The following is a 26,045-nucleotide window of genomic DNA, read 5'->3' as shown; positions in this document are numbered from 1 at the left end:
CTCTTCCCACCTTGCTCCTGCCTCTGTGCCCCACCTCACCTCGCTCCTGCCCCGTCTCTCTTCCCACCTTACTCCTGCCCCGTCTCTCTTCCCACCTCGCTCCTGCCCCTGTGCCCCACCTCTCTCCCCGCTTCGGTCGGCCTGCCCAGGTGCCCCATCTCGCCCCATGGGGGAACAGATCCTGCGCCCAGGGGCAGGGTCGGGGACCGGCTGCTGGCAGGGGGTCTCGGCTGTGCGGATGGAGAGCAGGACACAGCACCGAGAGCTCGAGCCAGCGCAGATTCTCCCGGCCGCGGCGGGGCGGCCAGAGGCGGGGGGCGGCGCCCGAGCGCCCCCGCCCGCACGCGCAGCATCCTCCCTCTCCGTGCGCCTGGCAACCGCCGGGCGCAACCCCTTCTGCTTGCTCGCAGCCCCGCCCGCTCGTTTCGTCACATCGCACTAGGGGACCGGAAGGCGTCAAGCCCCGCCCTCCGCTCGCTGCCATTGGTCGCTCCTCAGTAGCGCCATCTCGGCCTAGCACCGCCGGTTGGCCCGAAGCTGCTGGGGCACCGGGCGCGCGGCGCTTGCAAGAGGATGGAGGGCGCCGCTCATTAGCATAAACCCCGCCCCTCCTGCTGGTACTGCGGCTGCTTGGCTGCTCGCCCTGAAGGCTGTAGCCTTGGCAGCGGCAGCGGTCTCCGCTGGAGAGGGCGCGCCGGGGGGCCTGGCTCCATCCCCGTCAGCCTGGGCGAGGACCGGCTCCGCCGAGGGGAGCCCGGGAGAGGGGCTTGGCCGGGCCGAGCGGGAGCCGCCACCCAGCGAGGGGGCTGGGGAGCCACAGCCCGGCCAGGGTCCATTGCCGGGCGCCCCATTGCCGGGGAGCCGCTGACCGGGATCGCTCCTGTCAGAGCCTGCGGGGGGCTTGTGGTGAGGGCGAAGAGCGGATTTCTGAGGGGCTGCGCCGGCATATTTAATTCGTCGCTGGATTTCGGGGAGGAGCCCGTGTTCAGCATGCGATTTAATCAGATTTGATAGTTAACAAGAAGGGTCCCGTCCCCCCCCGCTTCTTATAAATCCCCTCTTGTGGCTACCGCTACTAGCTTCATTTCAGGCCACATGGGATAATATGTCTGTCTAATTATTTGTGTGGGCGAGAGCACCTGCTGCTGGAGAAGAGAGCCTGTGAACCCCAAAGAAGATATAGTCACAACAACAAAAAACCCCAACCCAGCAATGAATTTGGCCCCCATGAACATCAGGCGGCAGTAGCTGAGGCTAATGTTGTAGTCCGTTTTGTAGAATTTCAATCATTTGAGTTGCTGTAACTCTCTCTCTGGTTGTTGAAGAGGAGATCTGTATTGGATTCATACCACTTTTTGGAGCATCCTTGTCTCCGGGATGCCATGCCCCAGTAAAGCTGCAGTTGCTGCCTTTTGCGGGGCTTTGTGAGGGAGTCTTCCTTCTCTGTAACCACGTACATATTTTTAAGAGGATATTTGTATTTTTATCATTTTTATAGCTTGTGCAAAATCCCTTTTTCAGAGAACTTCAGTCACAGTACAAGTGTTAAAGGGAACCACCGGCGACAGTTACTTGCCCTTGTCACAATGTGGACTTTTCTGGGCATTGCCTCCTTCGTCTATGTGTATAAGAAATGTGGAGACTTGATGACTTATGTCAACAAAGAGGTGCTGCTGACTATGTTGATGTTTTTCTCTCTTGGTTTGCTGCTGTCTTATCGGTATCGTTCTGGGTGGCTAAAACAACAACAGTGGGGGCAGCAGAAACAGTCCCACTTTGGGATGCTCTGTAGTGTTCTCTCAGCTTTGCCACTCATCGGTTTTTTCTGGGCCAAGTCCACCCCTGGATCGCCAGAGGCAGAGCAAACCAAATCCAGAAAGGTAAGTTCAGTTCAAACCTGGGAAATAGGATGGATTCCTTTCACTTTTTGTTTTTACGTTAGGGCTCCTTTGTCAGTTTGAGGGAAAAGCAGCTAATGAAAGGTTGGAGAGGATTTATCTTTGTGGTCCCCACCTAGGGATTTGTTAGATTTTATTTCAGTTTTGGGTGACAAACTCATAGATGGAGCCTGCTTAATCAAGACACTTGGGTTTCAAATTAAGTTTAAAGGTAAACCTTAGGAGAAATCTCTGTTTTTAAGTTGATTTACAGTTTCTGTGTTTGTGTAATTTCCAGTAAATTATTTTTCCCACATTGGAAACAAATTAAATTGTTAGTGCTGTGACATACATCAGCTTTCAGCATCTCTACATTTGAAAGAAAAACATTTATCAAGACCACTGGCAGACCTAAAAAAAGATCTGCAGATACATATGATGAAATCCAAAGAATTCTGTAGATAATAATAATGAAATATCACATGTATAGGGCTTTACATCTTCAAAGGCTTTTAGAATATTGGGCAGAATCTCTGAGGCAGACTGCCAGCTTGTCTGCCAGTGGTATCATAGCAGGTATCTGTTTGGTTTTTTTGAGGGGAGGTTTCAGCTAAAATGGTTCAGCCATTCTCAGAACAAGTTTGTGCAGAAATGCATTTTGACCATGTTAAAAGAAATTCTTTCAACTTTTGAGAAGTTCTAGTGCCCCTGCTTTGCAGCAGGGACTTGAAATTTGGCAGGAATGTGCTTTTTGCCATCCCTGTGAAAATTCTCCCAAATCTGACCACGTTTATAATTGGCCTCAGAAAAATCTCTGTCTCCAGACCAATGCTGTCCTGTCATCCATGGCCCTAATATGGCTTAGGACCCACTGCTACAAAACCTTTATATTGAGCTTAATGGCTACTACCAGGAATATGACACTTACTACTGTTGAGTACCCTCATTGAATTCCAGTGGGACTACTCATGTCACTAGGCTCAATAGTAATGGTTTGCAGGATTAGGGGAGTTGATATTCAGACCTAGACCTAGGAAAAAACTAACTAATTTTTAAAGCGACAATCATTCACTATCATTCAATTTTTATATTATATTGTCTATTATTATTTGTAAAATAAAGAGTATAAATGCTAGATATGTTACTTGTGTTTTTGTTGGTCTTAATTTCTACATAGGGTAAAAGAGGGGTAGACTCAAACACTGTGACAGAGCCTGCTACAAATACAATATTAGCTCCCCAGTCTGATCCAGAGGTTATCATCGTGGGTTCAGGTGTACTTGGTTCTGCTTTGGCTGCAGTGCTGTCAAGGGACGGAAGAAATGTGACAGTAGTAGAGAGGGATCTGAAGGAACCTGACAGGATAGTTGGAGAATTGTTACAACCTGGAGGATATAATGCTCTTAAAGAACTGGGTCTTGAAGGTAAGTAAATCTTAAAACTCAGATATTTTGTTGCAAAGGTATTTACTTGACAAGGACAAAAACCCCGTGTACCAAAGAAAAGCATGCTTACAAAGAAAATTTAAAAATACAACATATTCTGGACATATTTGAATTAAAACTGCTTGTTTTGATGTTTCCTGTCCACCATTTTGAAAATGTCCCCTTCTGTGTTGTTAAAGAAATAGAATATTCTCGGTGTAGAGGTCAATTTTTACAGACTAATGCATATTTCTTGTTGTTCTTTATTCTTTCACTAATATATTAGGATTTGTTTTCCAGATTCAGTGGAAGGTCTTGATGCTCACATTGTAAATGGTTACATAATTCATGATCTAGAGAGTAAGTCAGAGGTTGAAATTCCTTACCCAAACTCTGCAGATGGTCTGGTGCAGAGTGGAAGAGCATTTCATCATGGGCGCTTCATCATGGGTCTCCGAAGGGCAGCCATGGCAGAACCCAAGTAAGACAGCTGGCTTAAAATTTTAATCAACATAGTATAACAATTTTAGGTCTTGTTCCTGCATCAGGATCCAATAGCACAGTTCCCTGCACCTCTGAGATGCTCCATTTACTTCAGTGGAACTCTGCAAGGGTGCAAAGGTCTGCACTAGACAATCCTGATGCAGGAACTGAAGCATTAATAATTTTTTTTGTTTCAGTATGCACATAACATATTTTTGTAGATGTTTATAAGAGGTACATTAATTACACCATAATCAACTAAAAGAGCACATAAGTAAGCAACTGTGCATTGGTCTTTGGGACATAATTTGGTCTTGGATTTATGGGAATACAGATTTTAAACATTGAGCGGAGACAAAATATTGGACCACATGAAGGAGTATCCCAAGTCTCAGAGGTTAATTCTTCACTTGCATCTGTTGTAGTCATTTATATCTCTGCAAAGAGGTCGTAAAACACTACCATGTATCAGTAGTGTGCTGTCTATGTATGCAGTGCTTGCACTGCATGCCACAGAAGTCAGAAATGCGGTCCAAATGGTAATCTGTGGAGTGGATCTTGATTCTGATTCAATGGGGAAACAGGCCTGTAATGCATAATGTATACTTTAATGAATTGGGTCAAAATGAGCCCTGCTGCAAATGTTAGTAACTTGGATGAAGTTGTACTGGTGTACACCAATGCTGATCTGGGCTATCTGCGAAAAAGAGCCATGCTCTATCAGTGAATAATGCACAGAACTACCTGGGTTGATCAGAGAAGCAAGTGGTAGAGCTGACTCATTTCATGCTCAGGAATTGTAAATACATGGAGTTATTTAGGAATAGTCACTGTGCTTTAAATTCACACCCCGCCTTAATCTTCATTAACTTTCAAGTATAGACAGACCCTAAGCATGTTGATCTTCCTGGTGATATGATTCATGATGCTGGAAAAGAAGCTTGCCTTAGCAAGAATGAGGATAATCATGATCCTCTTTTCTCTACTCCTCCACCTTTTCCAATACTACATATACAAGTACAATTGTTGGAAAAGAGTGATGAACATCTCCAATAGTTTTGATATTCTAGAGTCTTGAAGGCAACCCCTTCTTCCCTAAAAACATTTGTAACAAACTTCTTTATATGATCACTGCCTTTATATAAGACGGGTGTCAAGAAACCTAACGTTAATTGAAAGTAAGGTCTTAAGGTCTTATTGCTTTACCATGCAACATACCACAGTAAGCTATATATTTTTAAAAATAAGAACACAGGTATGGTATGAATCATTGTTCTTTATTGAAAACCTGTTTGTTTCCATTAAATCTATTAGATTGGATGAATTAATTATTTTGAAATCATTTTTAAAATATCAACCCTGCAATACTGCTAAAGGTTGGTGCAAGCTGAGGTGATCTGCTGCATTTGTGATAATTATGAAAGTTTAAGATGCCTGGGCATATTTTTAATTTCAATGGGATTTGGGCACCTAACTCTTCTTAAAATCATTGAAAATTCTGTTATATCTGCTTTACACATTTTTCTAGCAGAAATTTAAAAAGCATTTGTAACAAGTTCATTTCTTCCTTTCTTGGTTCATTTTGAATATGTTCCACCTCTCCATGTACCAGGGAAGGGGAAGTTGAATATTTAATTATAGTTGGGAGATTTCAAACATATGTAATTTTGAGTGCCATGGAGTCTTACTTTTTCTCTCAGAAGTCTTAAAAAATGTGTCATGGGGAGTGAAAGGTTAGTGTCACTACAAGTGAATATATTCTTTTAATATGTACTAAACAATAAGTATTTATTTTCAGATGAATAAAAGTAAAATTATACACAGGGTAAAGAGGTGGTCCTTTATCAATATTATTACTGTTTATTTGTTTAGTTCTAACAATGTGCTTAGTGCTTCACTAGACTCAAAGATAGACACTCCCTGCCCTGAAGAGTTTAACTTAAAAGACAGAGCCTGTAATTGAATCTGTGTAGGTGGATCCTTGCACCCATGTAAAATCCCTCTGACAAGCCAGTTGTTGGCAATTCACTTGAGGAACTCCTTTTACTGCCATAGGACTTATTTTAGTAGGTTTATGAACAACGGATGAAACCAAGTCATGCAAATATGTATTAATTTTGGTAATGTACACACCTTTATTTTGAAGATACACTGAAAATATACTTTTAGTTTTAATATTGTTAAAGAAAATGGTTTTGAAAATCTTTTCCTAGGAAATAAAATTTATTTTAGTAATTTTATTAAAAGATAAAAGAATTAAGAAGATAAAAAAGTCTGGCTTTTTTTTTTTAATCTGAAACTCTAGCCCCATGAAAATGTGGTGTTTTTTTCCCCTTCTTCCCCCATACTTATAAGGAGCATACACTTATGTGTGAGATAACGGAGCAGGAAAGCCGTGTGGTAACATAGCGACCTGGTCTACACTATGAAGTTTTACTGAAAAAACTATGTCCGTTAGGAGTGTATGAATTTCAATGGAATAAATGGGCCCAAAGAGTCAAAGGTGTTAACATGACTCTTATCGAACAACATGATCAGCTATAAACATAGTTTGGGGTTCAGAGTACAGAGACCCGCTTAGTACCATGGCAAACACATTTAAAAATTCATGCCAAAGATTAGAAGTTTATTGATTGAAACACTCAGAAGGCAAAATATCAAAACAAGCCAAAAAGCATTCAAATTGCAATTAAGTGATTATGTAAAATGAACATAATCAAAACCCATTAAAATCTCTCTTTAAAGAGAGGAAATATTGATTAAGTCCAGGCTGTTGCAGTTGCACTTTCTGGCTGAGTGTACTTGATCAGCAGTCTGTCGCTGTCATGCATCCACTGAGGGGGAACTGGATCACATTTGGCTTTACAAAGATTATGAAGAGCACAGTAAGTTGGGAGAGAAGAGATAGCATAATTAAAAATGGGGGATATTTGGCTTTTGTTGGTGTTCTCAGGATGCATGGTAGGTAGCCTATTTCCTCTTGTTTTTTCCTACCCCCCCCAGATGTTCTGGTTTAACTTGGATTTAAACTTGGAGAGTGGTCAGTTTGGATGAGCTATTACCAGCAGGAGAGTGAGTTTGTGTGTGTATGGGGGTGGGGGGGATGTGAGAACCTGGTTTTGTGCTGGAAATGGCCCACCTTAATTATGCACATTGTAGGGAGAATGGTCACTTTGGATGAGCTATTACCAGCAGGATAGTGAGTTTGTGTGTGTGGTTTTTGGGAGGGGGGAGAGGGGGTGAGAGAACCTGGATTTGTGCAGGAAATGGCCCAACTTTATTATCATGCACATTGTGTAAAGAGTTGTCACTTTGGATGGGCTATCACCAGCAGGAGAGTGAATTTGTGTGGGGGGGCGGAGGGTGAGAAAACCTGGATTTGTGCTGGAAATGGCCCACCTGATGATAACTTTAGATAAGCTATTACCAGCAGGACAGTGGGGTGGGAGGAGGTATTTTTTCATATTCTCTGTGTATAAATAAAGTCTGCTGCAGTTTCCATGGCATGCATCCGATGAAGTGAGCTGTAGCTCACGAAAGCTCATGCTCAAATAAATTGGTTAGTCTCTAAGGTGCCACAAGTACTCCTTTTATTTTTAATCAGTCATGGGCAGCCATGACAGCTATTGCTCTAGACCCAAGCTCACCTCTGCAGTCAGGACATCATCTGCATGGTCTGGTTAGGTCCCTCTCCTTCACTGGTCTTTCTCAGGCTGAGGAGAACTGGATGGGCCATCTCATCTCTTGCAGGGTGCCATGCAGTTTAGCTGGTTTCAGGATATGGAGGAATCAAGAGGAGGAAGATAGTGGGGATCAGAAAGAGACACACGAGGGAGGGGAGGACAGAGCAGGATCTCACAGGTATCAGGCTGGGGTCCTTCCTGGTGCAGCAGTGATGATCAGGTGTTCCCACTGATGTGTCAAGGTCTGGATGTCACGATAAAAATCCTTCTGCTGCAGCCATAGTAGTGGTGATAGTCATCCTTCCTCCCCCATCTCTTTTTGTAGGGCCCCCAAAACAGATGATGGATGGAATAGCTAATCCCCCTCATTATTTTGTCCACCAGGTAGGCCTAATTTCTGGTCCCACACACCTCTTTTTCGCCACACATGATCTTAACACAGTCCTTGGGTGGTATCAGGATTTCTTGTTTAAATTAATTCAGTCTTTCTGTCTCCTCCTTATGTCTTTTCTTAAACAATTTTGTATAATGTGTCATTGTAGCAATTCATGACCCTTTACTCATTTTTCACTAGTTAGGCTAACCACTAAAGTAGGCCTGTTAGTTCCCAATTATTCCAACAGTGAAAAAATCACAACCCCTACCTTACTTAGCTATGCCTGAAAACCCTCTAATGTAGATGCAACTATACCAACAGAACAGTGCTCCTGTTGGCTTAGCTAAAGTCATTCATGGAGGTGGTGTGGCTATGCTGTCAATAGAACTCTTTATGGCAGCTTACACCATGGGGGTTCTGCCTGCATAGCTATACAGGCCAAGGCTCTGTAGTGTAGTGTAGACCAGGGGTTCTCAACCTTTTGCTTTCTGAGCCTCCTCACCCCCCCATAAAAAACTCCACGGCCCACCTGTGTCACAATAACTGGTTTTCTGGATATAAAAAACAGGACTGGCATTAGGGGGTAGCATGCAGGAAAATTGGCTGGGGCCTCATGCCACTGGGACCCCCGCAAAGCTACATTGCTCAGGTTTCAGCTTCAGCCTCAGGTGGTGGGACTCAGGGCCTGGGCTTAAACTCCACACTGTGGGGCTTTCTGCCCTAGGCCCCAGCAAATCTAATGCTAGCCCTGCTTGGTGACCCCCCTGAAACCTGGTCGTGGCCCCCCAGGGGGCCTTGGACTCCTGATTGAGAACCACTGGTGTAGACAAGCCCACAGACCCCAGTCTTGTAAAGGCTTCCATGTGTATTTTACGTGATAAACTATGAAGTCAATGGGACTAATCACCACGTATAAAGTTGAGCCTATGTGGATGTCTTCGCAGGATCAGGGCCATAGCGTTCAGTGACACTTGGTCTTGCCCATAGATTTCAAGAAAATACGAACCGTTTAATACTGTGTCTGAAACTGGGCAGAACAATTTTATATGTTTAAATGAATGTTTTTATATGCAGTAATGAGATCATGAACAACTTGCATTCTCTATGTCATAAGTCAGTTTGAAACTTTGGCCCTAAATATTCTTTTATTTTTTTCCTGTACTTTTAAAAGTTCTGGTTTATTTCAGCTCAAAATTCATTGAAGGGACTGTGTTACAACTTCTCGAGGAAGATGACTGTGTGGTGGGTGTTCAGTATAAGGATAAAGAAACTGGAGATATTAAGGTGAGACAACAGATTTCACTGTTCTTTGTGTTTAACTATTGTATGGTCACAGATACAGCATTTAAGAAGATTTGGATATTTCAGAACATTAAAAAAAAGTGCATCAAGCATTAGAAATAAAGGGAGGTTTTGTGGCCATGTGGATAGAGGGCTTGACTGGGTCACGGTTTCAATTTCTGGCTCTGCCACTGGCCTGCTGGGTGATCTTGGGCAAGTCACTTCACTCCCTGTGCCTCTATTTCCCCATCTGTAAAGTGGGAATATATGGTGATTTGTAAAGCATTTTGATCTATCAATGAAAAGTGCTATATACAAGCTAGGTATTTTTATTTTTTTAAACAAGGAAGCAGTGACTTCCACGTATGGCAGTACAGGATAGTACATTACATTAAGAAATTTGTACAGTCTCTTTATTTGGGGGGAAAAAACCCAGTTTCGGTCACCTTCTAGTGCTGAAGATTTTTTTTTCTTCAAATACAATCCATTTAACATTTCTGCAGTTTCAATTTCAGAAAATCATTGATGTATTTTCAGACTGTATTGTGTATTTTATTATGGCATTTTTGTGCTTTACAACTTTTTAAGCTTTGTTGCTCTTTTGCCATAGAGGATTTTAAATGTGGCCCACTGGACTGGGAGTCACTCCACCTCTCTAAGCCTACAGGGGGATAAGAATATTTAACTTTTAAGGACACACACACACACACCCTCACCCATGTTCTGTTAGGAGGCATGTTCCCCACTGAGAAAAGGCTACAGGAGTCATCCCTAAATCTGGTGGATATCAGGAGACTACAGCTGTCTGTGTGGAAGTCCTGTCAGTCTCTGCATAGGCTCTGGCTTCCCATGTAAAACCTTTCTGTTCCTTGGGAGCATGGCTTTTGTCGGCGGTTGCCCCCAGTAATTTTCAGAGCTCACAAAAAAGATAATGCAGCTCCAATCCATATCTCCTTTTTGGACTAATGTCCAGAGGTCCAGATAGTGGGTGATGTGCATCTTTCTGGCCCACCCATTTCTCTCTCTGGCCTGCCCACTCTGTACTCTCTCCAGCATGAACCTTCTCTGGACGGGGAGATGATGCTACAAAGGTAGCGGAGTCCTACTTCTCTGTGGGAAGGGGGAGACTGGAACCTAAAGGGGATCCTCCGTGCACAGATCTAGGGGGTATGAGCTGGTTCATTATTCATAATAAAAGAAGACATTCCTATCCAATAATAAAATATCCAATAGTATTAGCCTGGTTATCGGTCTACTTTATAGACCAATAAACGTTTGAAATGGATTCGTCTGAGGGTTAGCCCTCAAGGTAAATCTTATTCAAGCTGTGAAGTAGGTGACCTGAAGTCTGGTGGTGAAGGAAGCTCCATGTTCTTTCTTCCCCCACTTGTTAGTTTAACAGCTTTGTAATATGTAAAAATGGACCTTCATTGTCTTTGCCTGAATATCAGGCTGGTCAGAGATTCAAAAACACATTCCTTTATACTTTATTTACAAACTCCCCCTGATGTGCCTAGCTTGAACACATTTTAATTATCATTCCAGCAGATGTCCATAAGTCTTAATACACATTGTGTACATACAACACCCAAGCATATTAATATCAGTGAGTTTTTAAATGATACCTCTCAGGGCATATTTTGTACAAAGATTATTACAGTAGTGTGTAGGGTCTGAATATAGGGGTGCTTAGTGTCACAGTCACTCTTCCATGATTATTTTAACCTCAAAACCAGTAAGTGATTGAAAAATATAGGGCTTGGAGTGGTTTGTTGATATTAAATAATGTGGTATCCTAAAACAAGTAGGAGATTCTACGTAACTCATTTTGATAAATTGCCAGTGATTTGGTCAATAATTCTGGAATTAAATAAAAGTGGTGGTGGGGTATTGTCTGGAAATTACATTCTCATCTTATTTTTTGTTTGTTCCTTTACAAGAAAAATGAACTGAGGAATCTCAGCAGAAATCTTGTATTAATTTATCGGTGTGTTACTGTTGTAAAAGATGTTCCATTTTTGTTTTGCTTATTTATATATAGACTTTCAGATTCTTCAGTAAAAATAAGTTAAATGTCAAGAAGCGTTTTCCACTATAAGCTTCTCATCTTCTTAAATTGCTCATAATGTCTCAAAGTTCTTATGGGGTTGAACTCTTCCATACTTTCTCTCATTCCAAAAGTGATTTATTGTGTTTTTTTCCCTTTAAAATTGAGATAAATTAATTCAGCTATTTATATCTTAATATCAGATCTAAAATAATATAGGATCAACATATGATTAAAGAGATACTTTATCCTTTCTATCTTTTTGAGATAAATATCACATTTTCATGTTTCAGGAACTGCATGCGCCTCTGACTGTTGTTGCTGATGGACTTTTCTCCAAGTTTAGGAAAAATTTGGTCTCCAACAAAGTTACTGTTTCATCCCATTTTGTTGGCTGCATTTTGAAAGTAAGGACCTTGTATGTATAGTACAGGAAGACTTACGACTAAAAACTCTAATGTATGTTTTTTCTCTCCAAATTCAACCATATCTCCCAGTAGCTGTTATGAGAGTTATATGTATGAAATGAGAATTTATCCTTATGGAAGACATTTAAAAAAATCTATGCTTTATTATTTTCTGTTACTCAGCAAGTACTGACAGTAAAGTCTCTTGAATTATATTATTAAATGGCCTCCAAAGCATCCATTAGAAGAACATGCTTTTAAATATTTTAACAGGAGTTCCATTAACTTCTTTTTCATTTCGGCTTTGGGAATTATTGGACCGTGGTAAGAGTAGCGACATTAAAAATTGGATTGTGTGTTTTTTACTCTTAAATTACTGGACTTGTCTACATGAAAAGTGTATGGCAACCCAAGTGTGAATCTCTAGCTCACTAGCTTGCTGCGCATTAACTGGCCATGTGGACTGTGATATTGTGCACTAAAAGTTCTGCAGTGTGCTTTGGTGCACTCTCATTTTAAATGTACTGCAGAACTTTTAGTGCACAGTAGCAGGGTCCACATGGCCAGTTAAGTGTGTGGCAAGCTAATGTGCTGTAGATTCACATCTTGGTGTTACCATGCATTAACTTTCTGTGTAGACAATCCCACTGATGTGTACCCAGACTTAACATCATTTTTTATCTGGGAACATTATAGTTGTAATGTCAAATATAATATACTAGGTACAAATTCATACCAACTCAAATTTTCAAAGTTCTCAAAACATTACCCCTATTGAAGTCAATGATAAATTTCTCATTGAGTTCAGTGAAAGAAAGATTGGGCCCATAGTCCATATTGAGGACTGGTGCCCTTACTTGGTTTGAAAAAACCCTGGTTTTTATTTAACAATATTAAAACCACTTAAAATATTTACTATTGATTATAACCCTGATTCAGCAAGGTACATAAGAACATACTTAATTTTAAACATGCTTAACTACTCACATGCTCAAAGTTAAATACGTACCTATGGGCATTTCGTCTCCTCATCTCTTTTGTTCATTTAAACAAAATCCTAAATTGGCCACTTTACACATAAGTAATAAAGGATTTAATGAAATCTGTAGCTTAATATACAAATTAAAATGTATTGTCATAAAATATTCAGAATATGCAAAGAAGTCAAATTATCATTGTTTTTGGAACCTTAGCACTTTCATTGCCCAACCTGCAATCTTAATGTTAAATTAATGTGACTTGTTTTGCATTTAATACACTTTAAAGGATGTTAGGAAATGATTCAGCAAGAGAACAACTTTTGGCCTTTTTACTAATCAGTTTTTTCCTTCTTTTTTTAAAGAATTCACCACAGTTTAAAGCCAATCATGCTGAACTTGTTTTAGCTAATCCTAGTCCAGTCCTTATCTACCAGATTTCTTCAAATGAGACTCGAGTACTTGTTGATATTCGAGGGGAAATGCCAAAAAACATCAAAGAATACATGACTGAGAATATTTATCCACAATTACCTGGTAAGAATATAAAGATTTGTGTATGTACTCTTTAGAATTATAATGTATTATCCTCCAGGGTGTGTGTGTTGGGCGGGGGTGGGAGGGAGGGGAGGTTGGTTTGGTTTTGGCTTTGTTTTCAATTTGTTGCTGAATTGTCCATTTGGAAAGTCAGACATCTGATAAGTCGCAATGTGTATTGTCAGGGAGCTTTCTGTGGCATCCAGAATCCTTGGATGGATGGGGAAGGTGGTGATCTTACTATTGAGGGTCCTACTGCAGCCACTTGGTAATTTGCTCCCTGTTGGCTGAATGTCATTTGACTCTGGAAGTACCCAACTCTTTTTACTGGGACATTAGTGCATCTTTAGATGTAAGTCCTATAAGGTCAGGTCAACAACAGAAGCCTTTGCCATATAGTAATGTCTATTGGTGTGTGAGTGGATGTGTTTGGGTTTTTTTTTTTCTACCCCAGCATATCTATACCAGCAAATGCCTTAGCGTAGATGCAGTTATACTGGCATAAAAGTGCTTTTGCCTGTATAGTTCAATTCTCTCAGGGAACTGGTATGAACTATACTGATTTAAAGCACCCTTTTGGGGATATAAATTGCATCTACACTAGAAGGATTTGCCATTACAGCTATACCACGTTTTGTAGTGGAGAACTTTTCTAAACTTGACTGTCATATGGGCTGGATTGAGATTCTGACTCTACTCTTAGAAAGGGGTCTGTTGTGGCACAGGAAAACCATGCTGAGATCAGGGTGGGGAGTTGAGACCTGGTAGACTTAGCGTATGGAAGACCTTACTTTAACTGTGAATTCTTTGGTTTTCAGAGGTTTAATTAAGCTTTGCCTTTCCTTTCTAAAGGGGGCAGAGTGAAAGGTATGTAGTCTTAACTCTGCATTTCCTGTTTTTTCTAATGTTTTGGCTTCGTTTGGTTGAGCGTATTTCCTAGACTTCACATGTTTCTCTTTCAGCTGCCAACATCCACATTCTTGATGGGTACTAGGCATCGTTGAGCAGCTATAACACCCCTTTAACAATGTTTTTGATAGTGAATAAACCAGCGGTTCCTAAATTATGGGTTGCAACCCCAAGTGGAGTTACGCCACCAGTGGAAAGGGTCATGAATGCACCTGGATCTGATCTACAAAATGGTGTCCTCTGTGCAGTGTGGAGGATGTCATTTTATAGAACAAAATGGTGTCTTCTGCACAGCATGACCTTGCACACATTGTACTGGTGAGGTCATGCTGCAAGCCCATGTTGTTTTGTTGCTGTCTGGGGTGTGGAATAAGTAAGTCTTAAAATGGGGTCATACAGGCAAAAAAGTTGGGAATTGCTGTAATAAACCATAATACAGTGTCTACATGTAAACATAATATTCAATTATATCATGTAATGGCAGACATCTAAAAAGTGACAAGTTTTTAAAGTGCTTATAGACCAATGCTAGAAGTCTAATTAATAAGATGGGTGAACTAGAGTGCATCATATTAAATGAGGATATTGATATAATAGGCATCACAGAAACTTGGTGGAATGAGGATAATCAATTGGACACAGTAATACCAGGGTACAAAATATATCGGAAGGACAGAACAGGTCGTGCTGGTGGCAGAGTGGCACTATATGTGAAAGAAAGTATAGAATCAAATGAAGTTAAAAATCTTAAATGAACCAAACTGTACTATAGTATGTCTATGGATAGTAATTCTGTGCTTGAATAATAAGAATATAGCAGTAGGAATATATTACAGACCACCTGACCAGGATGGTGACTGTGACTGTGAAATGCTCAGGGAGATCAGAGAGGCTATTAAAATAAAAACTCAGTAATAATGGGGGATTTCAGCTATCCCCATACTGACTGGGTACATATCATCTCAGGAAGGGGTGCAGAGATAAAGTTTCTGACACCTTAAATGACTGCTCATTGGATCAGCTAGTCCTTGACCCCACAAGAGAAGAGGCAATTCTTGATTTAGTCCTAAGTGGAGTACAGGATCAGTCCAAGAGGTGAATATAGCTGGACCGCTTGGTAATAGTGACCATAGTATAATTAAATTTAACATTCCTGTGGTGGGGAAAACACCACAGCAGCCCAACACTGTAGCATTTAATTTCAGAAAGACTAGATACACAAAAATGAGGAGGATAGTTAAACAGAAATTAAAATGCACAGCACCAAAAGTAAAATCCGTGCAAGCTTCATGGAAACTTATAATAGAGGCTCAACTTAAATGTATACCCCAAATTAAAGAACACAGTGAAAGAACCAAAAAAGAGCCACCATGGCTAAACAACAAAGTAAAAGAAGCAGTGAGAGGCAAAAAGGCATCCTTTAAAAAGTGGAAGTTAAATCCTAATGAAGAAAATAGAAAGGAGCATAAACTCTGGCAAGTGAAGTGTAATAATATAATTAGGAAGGCCAAAAAAGAATTTGAAGAACAGCTAGCCAAAGACTCAAAAAGTAATAGCAAAATTTTTTTTAAGTACATCAGAAGCAGGAAGCTTGCAAAACAACCAGTGGCTCCACTGGACAATCGAGATTCTAAAGGAGCACTCAAAGACAATAAGGCCATTGCGGAGAAACTAAATGAATTATTTGCCTCTGTCTTCACAGCTGAGGATGTGAGGGAGGATTCCCAAACCTGAGCCATTTTTTTAGGTAACAAGTCTGAGGAACTGTCCCCGATTTAGGTGTCATTAGAGGAGGTTTTGGAACAAATTGATAAACTAAACAGTAATAAGTCACCAGAACCAGATGCTATTCACCCAAGAGTTCTGAAGGAACTCAAATGTGAAATTGCAGGACTACTAACTGTCGTCTATAAATTATCTTTTAAATCAGCTTCTGTACCAAATGACTGGAGGATAGCTAATATGACACCAATTTTTAAAAAAGGTTCCAGAGGTGACCCTGGCAATTACAGGCTGGTAAGCCTGACTTCAGTACCAGGAAAACTGGTGAAAGTATAGTAAAGAACAAAATTGTCAGACACATAGATGAACAAAATTTGTTGGGGAAGAGTCAACTTGGTTTTTGTAAAGGGAAATAATGCCTCACCAATCTATTAGAATTCTTTGAGGGGGTCAACACGCATGTGAACAAGGGGGATCCAGTGAATATAGTGTATTTAGATTTTCAGAAAGCCTTTGACAAAGTCCCTCACCAAAGGCTCTTAAGCAAAGTAAGAAGTCATGGGATAAGAGGGAAGGTTCTCTCATGGATTGGTAACTCGTTGAAAGATAGGAAACAAAGGGTAGGAATAAATGGTCAGTTTTCAGAATGGAGAGAGGTAAATATTGGTGTCCCCCAGAGGTCTGTACTGGGACCAGTTCTATTCAACATATTCATAAATGATCTGGAAAAAGGGGTAAACAGTGAGGTGGCAAAATTTGCAGATGGTACAAAACTACTCAAGATAGTTAAGTCCCAGGCAGACTGCGAAGAGCTACAAAATGAGTCTCAGAACTAGGTGACTGGGCAACAAAATGGCTGATGAAATTCAATGTTTATAAATGCAAAGTAATGCACATTGGAAAACATAATCCCAACTATACGTTTAAAATGATGGGGGCTAAATTAGCTGTTATCACTCAAGAAAAAGATCTTAGTGTCATTGTGGATAGTTCTCTGAAAACATCCACTCAATGTGCACTGGCAGTCAAAAAAGCTAACAATGTTGGGAATCATTAAGAAAGGGATAGATAATAAGACAGAAAATATCACATTTCCTTTATATTAATCCATGGTATGTCCACATCTTGAATACTGTGAGCAGATGTGGTCGCCCCATCTCAAAAAAGAGATATTGAACTTGAAAAAGCTTCAGAAAAGGGCAACAAAAATGATTAGGGGTATGGAATGGCTGCCGTATGAGGAGAGATTATTAAGACTGGGACTTTTCAGCTTGGAAAAGAGACGACTAAGGGGGGATATGATAGAGGTCTATAAAATCATGATCGGTGTGGAGAAAGTAGATAAGGAAGTGTTATTTACTCCTTCTCATAACATGAGAACTAAGGGCCACCAAATGAAATTAATAGGCAACAGGTTTAAAACAAACAAAAGGAAGTATTTTTTTACACAACGCACAGTCAACCTGTGGAACTCCTTGCCAGAGGATGTTATGAAGGCCAAGATTATAACAGGATTCAAAAAAGAACTAGATAAGTTCATGGAGGATAGATCCATCAATGGCTATTAGCCAAGATGGGCAGGGATGGTGTCCCTAGCCTCTGTTTCCTAGAAGCTGGGAATGGGCGACAGTGGATGGGTCACTTGATGATTACCTGTTCTGTATGTTCTCTCTGGGGCACCTGGCATTGTCCACTGTCAGAAGACAGGATACTGGGCTAGATGGACCTTTGGTCTGACCCAGTATGGCTGTTGTTAACGTTCAACGTGGAATTGAATTTATTAAGGGTGCAGATTTAAGTGTTTTTCTCAATTAAATACTTGGGGAAATCCTAAAATATGCAGAAATGGACAGCATATATCTAGAGACAGATTAGGCTGCTGCTGGGGAAGGTAGAGCAGGAATGATTTTATCAGTCGCCCTGAAAGGGGTCTTTTTTTGGCTGATTTGAAAAGTATTTTGAGTGACCATTTTGAAGGAGGCAATTCATTGTGCTCTTTCATTGCCTGTCTTAGTTTCACTGATGTTTTGCCGTGGTAACTGTTCTATGTCCTGATCCTGCATTACCAAAGTTATTGTGAGTTTTGTCACTGATTTTTAATGGGACTGTGGTAGGGTCATTTGAAAACAATAGCTAAATTTTAGTGTGCTCATTCTGATTAAAATGCCAGAATTATTGTTTGTTCTTTTCAATTTTCCTCCCCTCTGCAAACTAAATGCCTGATGCTGCAAACCTTATATGTGATGAACTCCAATTTACTTTCACACTTGGGTACGGATCCTATGAGGTGCCGAGCATCCTGTACTCCCAATAAAAGTCAGCTGCAGTTGAGGGCACTCAGCGTATCACAGGATTGAGCCATTGTAGAGTTTGCAGCATTGAACCCTAATTTTATATTACTTATAGATACCATAACATCAAACAGTAGTTTGTTCAGTTTACATATGTAACACTGGCGATTCAGAGGGGTTTCATCTCTGAGAACTATTTATGAGTAGTTCTGTGCAAATTATTTGACTTGATTTTCATATACGTAATACAGTATAACTAAATAGAGTTTCATTACTGCAGAGCACCTAAAGGAACCATTCCTAATAGCAGTTCAAAATGATCGTTTGAGGACCATGCCAGCAAGCTTCCTACCTCCGTCACCTGTTAACAAACAAGGTAGAGTAAGAACAAAAAATATTTAAAAGTATAGGGTTAATGACCATTAAACAGATTTAGAAATATTTTTGTTTGTTGTCCGTGCTACTTTCCCAGTCAAGTTTGTTTTATCTTTTGTGAAAATGGTACTTTAAAAAACATTCCTGAGTGTGTCTGACACCTATAAACAGCATATTGATAGTGACACTAGAATTAAGGTTGTTGGTTGGTCCATTTTAAACCCCTATTTTAAAACATGCAATTTTTTGTAAAGTCTATTTCAGGCTGGTGGTTTTTCATGCTTATCTGTCAAAAGTGGCTTATTTTTTAAAGGAAAGTATAAAGAAATTCTTGAGCTGTGTGTTTAAAAAAAACATTTCCAAGCTTTAAGTTGTTCAGATGCATTTTACACTGTGATTTTAAGCTTGTGTATGGAACGGTGTACTTTTCAAGCAGCAATGCTTTCTTTGCTAAAGCTTAGCAAATTTGATAGAGAAAGAAAAGTTTTGATTTCTAAAATAGAGTACTTGGCATGTGTTTTATGCCATTATTTTTTTTCTCCCATCTAGGCGTTCTTCTTTTGGGAGATGCATATAATATGAGGCACCCTCTGACAGGTGGAGGAATGAGTGTTGTTTTGAATGATATTAAAATATGGAGAAGCTTGCTCCAGGATATTCCAGATCTTTATGAGGATTCTGCTATTCTTCAGGTGAGACATTATTTTGAAGTTAGAATAATAATTGTGCTTTTTGGGTAGGGTTGCCGACATTGTATTTCAAAAATAAGGGACTGTTTTCTTAGCACATCTACCCCACCCCTTCTCCTAATGAGGATGTTGTGAATAATAATAATTAATAACTAAACACATTCTCCTGGGGTATTTCTTGCTGCTTTTTGCAGCGCTCAGCAACTCCCGATCTTGTTGTATAGAGATGAAGAAATAAAGGACGTCCCTTCTAATAAGGGACTGTTGGCAACCCTATTTCTGGGATATGCCTAGGCTTGTGTTTATGCAATTTCTTTCAGTTACTTAAATTGTCTCCTAACTTGAGGGTAAGGCAGTTTAATAGTTCTTTGCCCACCTAGTCAAAGCTGTTTTTAGATGTTACTGTGAACCATTAAACTGTTGTGGATGGTGGGAAGGTAAAATGGGGCCCAACAGGGGCCATCCCTCCCTCCCTGTCTAGATTCAGAACCATGCAGGGCAGGCACTCCCTCCCCATCCACTCTGAGGAAATTAAGACCCCCACTCTTGCTTCTTGCTATGTGGCATTTGGGTGGGAGTGGGAAAGAAATTGGAGAGAGGAACCAGCCAGAGACTCTAGCTGGTAGGAGCAGTTGCAGAAGAAGCCAAATCAAGGACCTTTTGGACACTTAGAGAAGTTTCTAAAATTTTGACTGTACTTTTTCTGCCCTGTGGTAATTGGCTGTTTGCTCCATCCCTTCCCCTTCCCCTCTCTGTCTCTTCACCTCAGCATTGCTCTGTACCTGCACCTCTTACCCTCTTTTCCTTTGCCCTTCTTCCTTCAGCATCTCCTCTCCCTTCATTTTTTCCATTTTTAGCTTCTCCCCTCCTAACCAAACCCATCACAAATAATTGTGGCACTAACTTGAAGTATGCCACCATCACATTGTTCACTCTGCTTGTGTGTTATATCCCATTTCCCATTCCTGTTCCTGTCTTGTCTATTTAGATTGCAAGCTCCTTGGGACAGGGATTGTCTGTGTTCGTACAGTGCCTCGCACAATGGGGCCTCATTTGGGATTGGTCTTTAGGCACTGCTGTAATAAACATGATTAATAATTCGTTTTGCCAGCATCTTTTATTTGTCACTTCATGCTGTGATCTAATCAGATCTCGCGTATATGGTGGGGTAATGAGCTCTGCAGGAGTGAGATTTCTAAAGCACACTAAGGTGTTGCACATTAATTGGTCTCTGTAGACCCTACTGGTGCACTCTAAAGGTTCCCTAGTGTGCTTTGACATAGTACTGTTTCAGGCAGCACTATGGTTAACCACACCAGAAAAATCTACACAGACCCATCTGTGTGCTTTAACAATCACACTCCTGTAGAAGGCCTTCCACCACTATGTAAGGGCTATATTTTTCAAAGTGTTCATGGGTATATTTTTCAAAAGTAACAGGTACTTCAGAGCTTAAATCTCATTGATTTTCAAAGTCGCTAGTCACCAAGGTGCTTTTGAAACTTTTACCTTACATCTCTAAATACAGTACACTCTTCAGTTTCAGTTGAATGTGATATTCTTCTTCACTTGTTCCTAAACTGTTGTTATGCACAATAAATATTGTTTTCAGTTCAGAAAAATGTACACAAATTGGGTCCAGAAAGAGTACCGTTAGAGGAAAGAATCAAAAAGTGATGGTGGGCATAGTTCTGCTGTTTTGAAAGAGTCTACCATTTTAAGCTATACATTCCCTACATATATAAAAACTAATCCAAAGCCTATTGAAGTTGATTGAACGACTCCATTGATTTCAGTGGGCTTTGGAATAGGATTATAAGAGGGAAATTATATTAAAAATAGTAGAATCATCCAAAACAGTACAAAATTTTTAGAGTGGCCAGTTAAACAATGTTTAGTTTGGCAAATCAATGTGTAAAAGAGGGAAGAGTAAATGTTTACAAATATTTGGAGGGTGTAAATACCCAGGATGGAGAGCAATTATTTAGATGGAAAAGGGGGATATAACTGGGAGGAATGGATGAATATCTGAAACAAATGTGTGTATACTATATGATATAGTCTTCCAAGGAAATAATGAAAGCCCCGTTAGTTAGAACATTCTTCCTGTTTCTTCTCTATTTTTAAGAGATACCATAAGTGTTGGCAGGGGGATGGACTTTATGATGTAACAGGTCTCTTCTATATCAAAGTTCCATGATTTTATTATCCTACTGGCTATAGCAGAATGGGGGAAGAGGAGATCTAATTGGCTTTTAAAGAGGCTGATGTCAATATTACAGTTGAGACAGATCTTTATCTTTAAATACAAAACATGTACAAAATCTGTTGGAAGATAATGCAGCAGCACCAGTATAACTTTGAAAAGGAAGTCATTCCTATACATATTTTAGAAGAAAAAGGGTATTTTCCTGTGCCCTGATATAAAGATTTTTTTTTAACTTTTACAGGCAAAAAAGACATTTTACTGGTCAAGAAAAAAGTCTCATTCTTTTGTAGTGAATGTTCTTGCTCAGGCCCTTTATGAACTGTTTGCTGCCAGAGATGGTAAGTACATTTAAGAGAACTTCTGTAATTAATTGCAACTTATTAAATAAGTACACTCTCTGTGTGTTTTCATGCATGAGCATGTATTGCATTTATAATTTTCAAAATATTTTAGAAATACTTGTCAGTGTTAGACTATACCTCCAAAACTGTGAGTAGTGCTGGTGCCTGGTGTGAGCTGACATTTTGCTGGTAATGTCTCAGCAAACAGCCCAGGGACAATTGGTATAAAGAATTCTATTTAAAAAAACTGAATGTAGTACTCACAGACTAGTAGGTGTTTTGTAAGATTATTCTTTACTTAAATAGTAAGGCCCTATCCAAAGCCCCTTGAAATCAATGGAATGACTCCCACTAACTTCAGTGGACTTTTGATCACAGCTTTATTTGGTTTTAAGTGGTTTTAGTAGTAACTGAAGATAATTTTAATTCCTTTTCTAGATTCCTTGCATCAACTAAGGCAAGCATGTTTCCATTACTTCAAACTTGGGGGAGAGTGTGTCTCGGGTCCAGTTGGATTGCTATCTGTGTAAGTTATATAAAATATCAAAACACCTACTGTACTGTATCAAGAACTAGCATATACCATAGTTAATGGATTGCGATCTACTAATGCAAACCCTCGCTCACCCTGAGTCGGCAACTGATTGGGCAGAAGGGTCCACACTAGCAAACCTCTTTAGGATTTTCATATAAAATATGTCCCAAAATGCTGAACAGTTAGAAGATTCAACTAAAACAGTTTGGAGAGGGAGTAAGATACATGGGCACAAGAGTTTCAGTGAGACAGAGGTTTAGGATGACTGAAGACTTGATGATTGCAGGCACAATTCATTCACCAAGACCTGAGTTTATATAAATCTACACAAGAGGCCAGTTCCAGATGAGTGAAGGGAGCACGGATGGGAGCAGAGAGAGGAAAGTTCTTTGAAGAAGATTGGTGTGAGTCTCTGGATGTTTTTTTTTTTTTAAATGGGACAGTTTTGAACTGCACCCTGAACTGGATAAACAAACAATAGATCGTCCTTCTTTGAGCATGGAGAAGGAGGGCTGCTGTATTCCTCACTCAGTGGAGTCATGAGAGCTGGACCTATCAAGAAGGGAGTTTAAATAATCCAGATGGGAAGTGATAAAGGCAGGGATGAGGACTGCAGCAGAAATGGAGCTGAGGCAATGGTGTATCAGGGTAATGATGTAGGAGGAATTACTTAGCACACAGCAGCTCCAAGTTATGCCAGATTCTTCCACTGTTGTAGACAGCAGGGCTGGGATTGTTTAGATCAAACAGATGTGAGTAGTGTGCTAACAAAAATCTATTGAATTAATATGTAAGACTGAAAATTCTATAGCGCTTCAAATTTCTCTTTATTAATGTGTTTTCTCTTCTGTCCATACAGCTTATCTCCTAAACCAATGGTACTGATTGGCCACTTCTTTGCCGTTGCGCTATATGCTGTTTATTTTTGCTTTAAATCAGAGTCCTGGGTCATGAAGCCACGAGCGTTTTTCAGTAGCGGTGCTGTACTTTACCGGGCTTGCTCTGTAATATTTCCACTTATTTGCTCTGAAATGAAGTATATAGTCTATTAAATATTAGAGGAAAGCGAATGGAGGAAGAATATGTGAAACTCACCAAGCCTTTACAATCTTTTGGACATATACTGTTCAATACTGTATGATGTTCACCTCTGTTTAAAGTGCAACCCCCTGTTCAGGATTTGACTTAATTTTATTCTTGTGGGTATATATACATATGTAAATATATGTTCCTTTACCATGTAAGTTTAAAAATGACTTAACTGTTTACAAGGACCATAATTAACTATTGACATGTGGTAGAAAAGGCAGAGGATAATTTCCTCACTTTATCTATTGCATAGAATGCACCGTTAAGGTTGATGATGTTAATAAAATGAAGAGTGAACAGTTTAAGTCATTTGCTGCTGCATCCTTCAATATTTCCATGGAATGTTTGTTTTCTTTATTACTGTGAAATATTGTAAGACAATTTTCATTTATTTCATTAAAAGTCTTTGCCTCTATTTTATTTCAGTTACAATTAAATAGCAATCTACTGACACTTAAGAGGACACTGTCAAGGGGTTTCAGGTTAAAAAAATACCATATATTTAAACTTCATTACTGAGGCAAATGTCATCCTATATTAAGTAGCTAATTTAAAAAATCATTCTCTTCACCAGAATTACTTTATACGAGAGGTTACCAGGTCAGAATTTGTTTAACAACTCTGTATTTCATTCAAGCTACCTTCTTCCAGTTCCACAGTCTCACTTCATTTAAAAGACTTACTTTTCATTTTGCTTGTGCAACAGAAGTTAACAGATATTGACCATTTAACAGAAGTATAGCCACAAGTTGTACACACCAAAAAAAATTCAGTCAGGAGCTATTCCAAGTGGATATTAAAAATAGTAGTAAAGATTATTTAAAAACTCATGAAAAATACTTCGAAAGTGTCCTTTTTAATACTTGGGTTTTTGTTTTTCTTCTACAAGTTATTGCATGTGACCAAAAACATTTAATGCCTTTTACTGACAATATTCCTCTCAATGTTACCTTTAATAATGTCCTTTCCTTTGCTGTGTATTTTTGTTTTGTCCCTACCTTTCTTTTGACTGTATTATGTAGCACTGGATGGCTCTTTCATTTTGGCTCACCCAAAAACCCATATATCAGCACAGCCAACAGGTTGGAAAGTAATGACATATCACTCTTTTTTTCCTCTACAATTTACAAAAAATTTGAGTATGTATCTTTAAAAAAAATGACAGATTTACATAGCTGTATATAAACATAATCAACTTTTCTGTTGGACTCTGAAAAATATTTATGGAGAGACTTTTAATACTTTATTTGATAAATATTTCAAATTACCTTTTTTCCAGTGAAAATAGAAATATGTATATTTTTCTAACCAATATCATTCTTCATACCCTATTGAAATTAAACATTGCTACATTAATAACTGATAACTTTACACAAAGGGAAAACAGTAATATTTTCAAATACGTTTATATATAAAAATTAAACAATGCCACTCTAAGGGTTTTCAAAGTTTTCAGCATTTAAAGTATTTTCATAATTTGTGGAGTCTAATTTTTGAAATATTATGGATTAGTTTAATGTATTCTTAATGTATGTTTTATATTTAAATATTCTTTGCAATCAGTCTCCTGTAAATCAGGGGTTGAAGATCCTGAGCCAAATATGCACCCCCAGCTAACTAACTTAAATAAAGTTATGATGCTTATTGTTCATTTGTAGATTTGTCACTTTCTCTGGGTAATGAATGTTGTAAGGCCCTGATTTAGCAGGGACCACTAACATGCTTAAAGTTACACACGTGTTTAAGAACCTTTCTGAGTCTGGGCCTAAGGACGGATACTGAAGGAAAATACTTATTAGAGTTTGTAATAGGGAAACAGGAAATCCTGTGTGTGCTTGTGTTGAAGAGCAACTTGCAAATGTAACTTAATTAAATGGATGTATAATTTGTCTACAGAACAAGATACAAAACATTTCTTAACAAACATAATGAGGTGTTAAATGAACTGGGATCTATTTAAAATAGGTAACAGTGACATAAACCCCCGTGTGTTACTAAAAATACAAGCACCACATAACATCCCATTACCACCTGAAAGTAAAAGCTGAACTTACTCCCATGGTTGTATTAGATGCTCAGCAAATTCAGGCTAAACAATGTAGTTGCTATAATAAAGGTTCGTATAAATCTAAAAGGTTTGAGTTAGATCATCAGATACTAGAACTATCCTATGAGAAAAGCTGAAGAGGTCTTATCTAGATTTTAAAATGAAGAATAATTTCAGTTTTGCGTGCAGTTTTGACTTGATAAAGAAAGGGCATAACTCTGCATTTTCAACTCCCCTTTTTGAAGCTGTGTGTTGGATTTAAGCACTCACCCGTGGCCTAACTTTCCTCCCATTGAAGTAAATTGAAGTTTTACTACAAGGATGAGCTCCACGCACACTCAAACAGGAAATTCCCCTTTAAGAGTGGTATCCCCCATCAAGGGGCACCAGGGACCCATACTGCCCTATCCCTCCTCCTCCTGAGCACTTTTGAAAATCCCACTTGACAGGTGAAATCCTGGCCCCGTTGAAGCCAATATGAGTTTTGCCATTGCTTTCAATAGGATCAGGATTTTTCACCCTGTAGGTTTAACCAACATCCTTTCAGAATTGCCAAAGCACCTGAGGGGTATCAGGCTGAAACTCATACCAGAGTCTTTCTCTCGGGCCTGAGGATTTTAAGTCACATCAGGATCTTCTGAGGCGAATGGCTTCAATCTTGGGTATTCACGCTGAGTTTGTGCAGGAAAATACACAGAAGTTGGTAGACATTCTGCAGTCCTTGGCCCCAGAAATGGTAGCTCTCC

At 39.5% G+C, this 26,045-nt stretch overlaps 2 protein-coding genes across 8 annotated transcripts in view; one reads left to right on the top strand and one right to left on the bottom strand.

Annotated features, from left to right (window-relative positions):
* Positions 1 to 574: 574 nt before the first annotated feature.
* SQLE (squalene epoxidase) lies at positions 575 to 24,901 on the top strand. Its single transcript, XM_073330156.1, has 11 exons — positions 575 to 1,880; positions 3,055 to 3,301; positions 3,602 to 3,782; positions 9,031 to 9,127; positions 11,465 to 11,578; positions 12,921 to 13,092; positions 18,295 to 18,390; positions 18,939 to 19,081; positions 21,529 to 21,625; positions 22,067 to 22,154; positions 23,023 to 24,901. Exons 1-11 carry the CDS (start codon positions 1,587 to 1,589, stop codon positions 23,213 to 23,215), a joined length of 1,722 nt encoding a protein of 573 aa, XP_073186257.1. The 5' UTR covers positions 575 to 1,586; the 3' UTR covers positions 23,216 to 24,901.
* WASHC5 (WASH complex subunit 5) overlaps positions 8,986 to 26,045 on the bottom strand; it is a 70,456-nt gene continuing 53,396 nt past the window's right edge. The window contains exons 30-31 of one of the 7 annotated variants that reach the window (XM_073330151.1): positions 24,521 to 24,580; positions 8,986 to 9,374 (exon numbers count right to left, since the gene is read on the bottom strand). In XM_073330151.1, coding sequence (XP_073186252.1) covers positions 24,557 to 24,580 — 24 coding nt within the window. In that variant the 3' untranslated portion in view covers positions 8,986 to 9,374; positions 24,521 to 24,556. Of the gene's footprint in view, positions 9,375 to 23,001; positions 23,190 to 24,520; positions 24,581 to 24,662 lie in introns of those variants that run through there. The other 6 variants (XM_073330154.1, XM_073330152.1, XM_073330155.1 and 3 more) reach the window with 6 other exon arrangements.

This window comes from Lepidochelys kempii, chromosome 2, assembly GCF_965140265.1.
Source record: "Lepidochelys kempii isolate rLepKem1 chromosome 2, rLepKem1.hap2, whole genome shotgun sequence".
NCBI lineage: Eukaryota > Metazoa > Chordata > Testudines > Cheloniidae > Lepidochelys > Lepidochelys kempii.
Note: the sequence above shows the minus strand (reverse complement) of the source record. Positions and strands in the feature narration are given on the sequence as shown.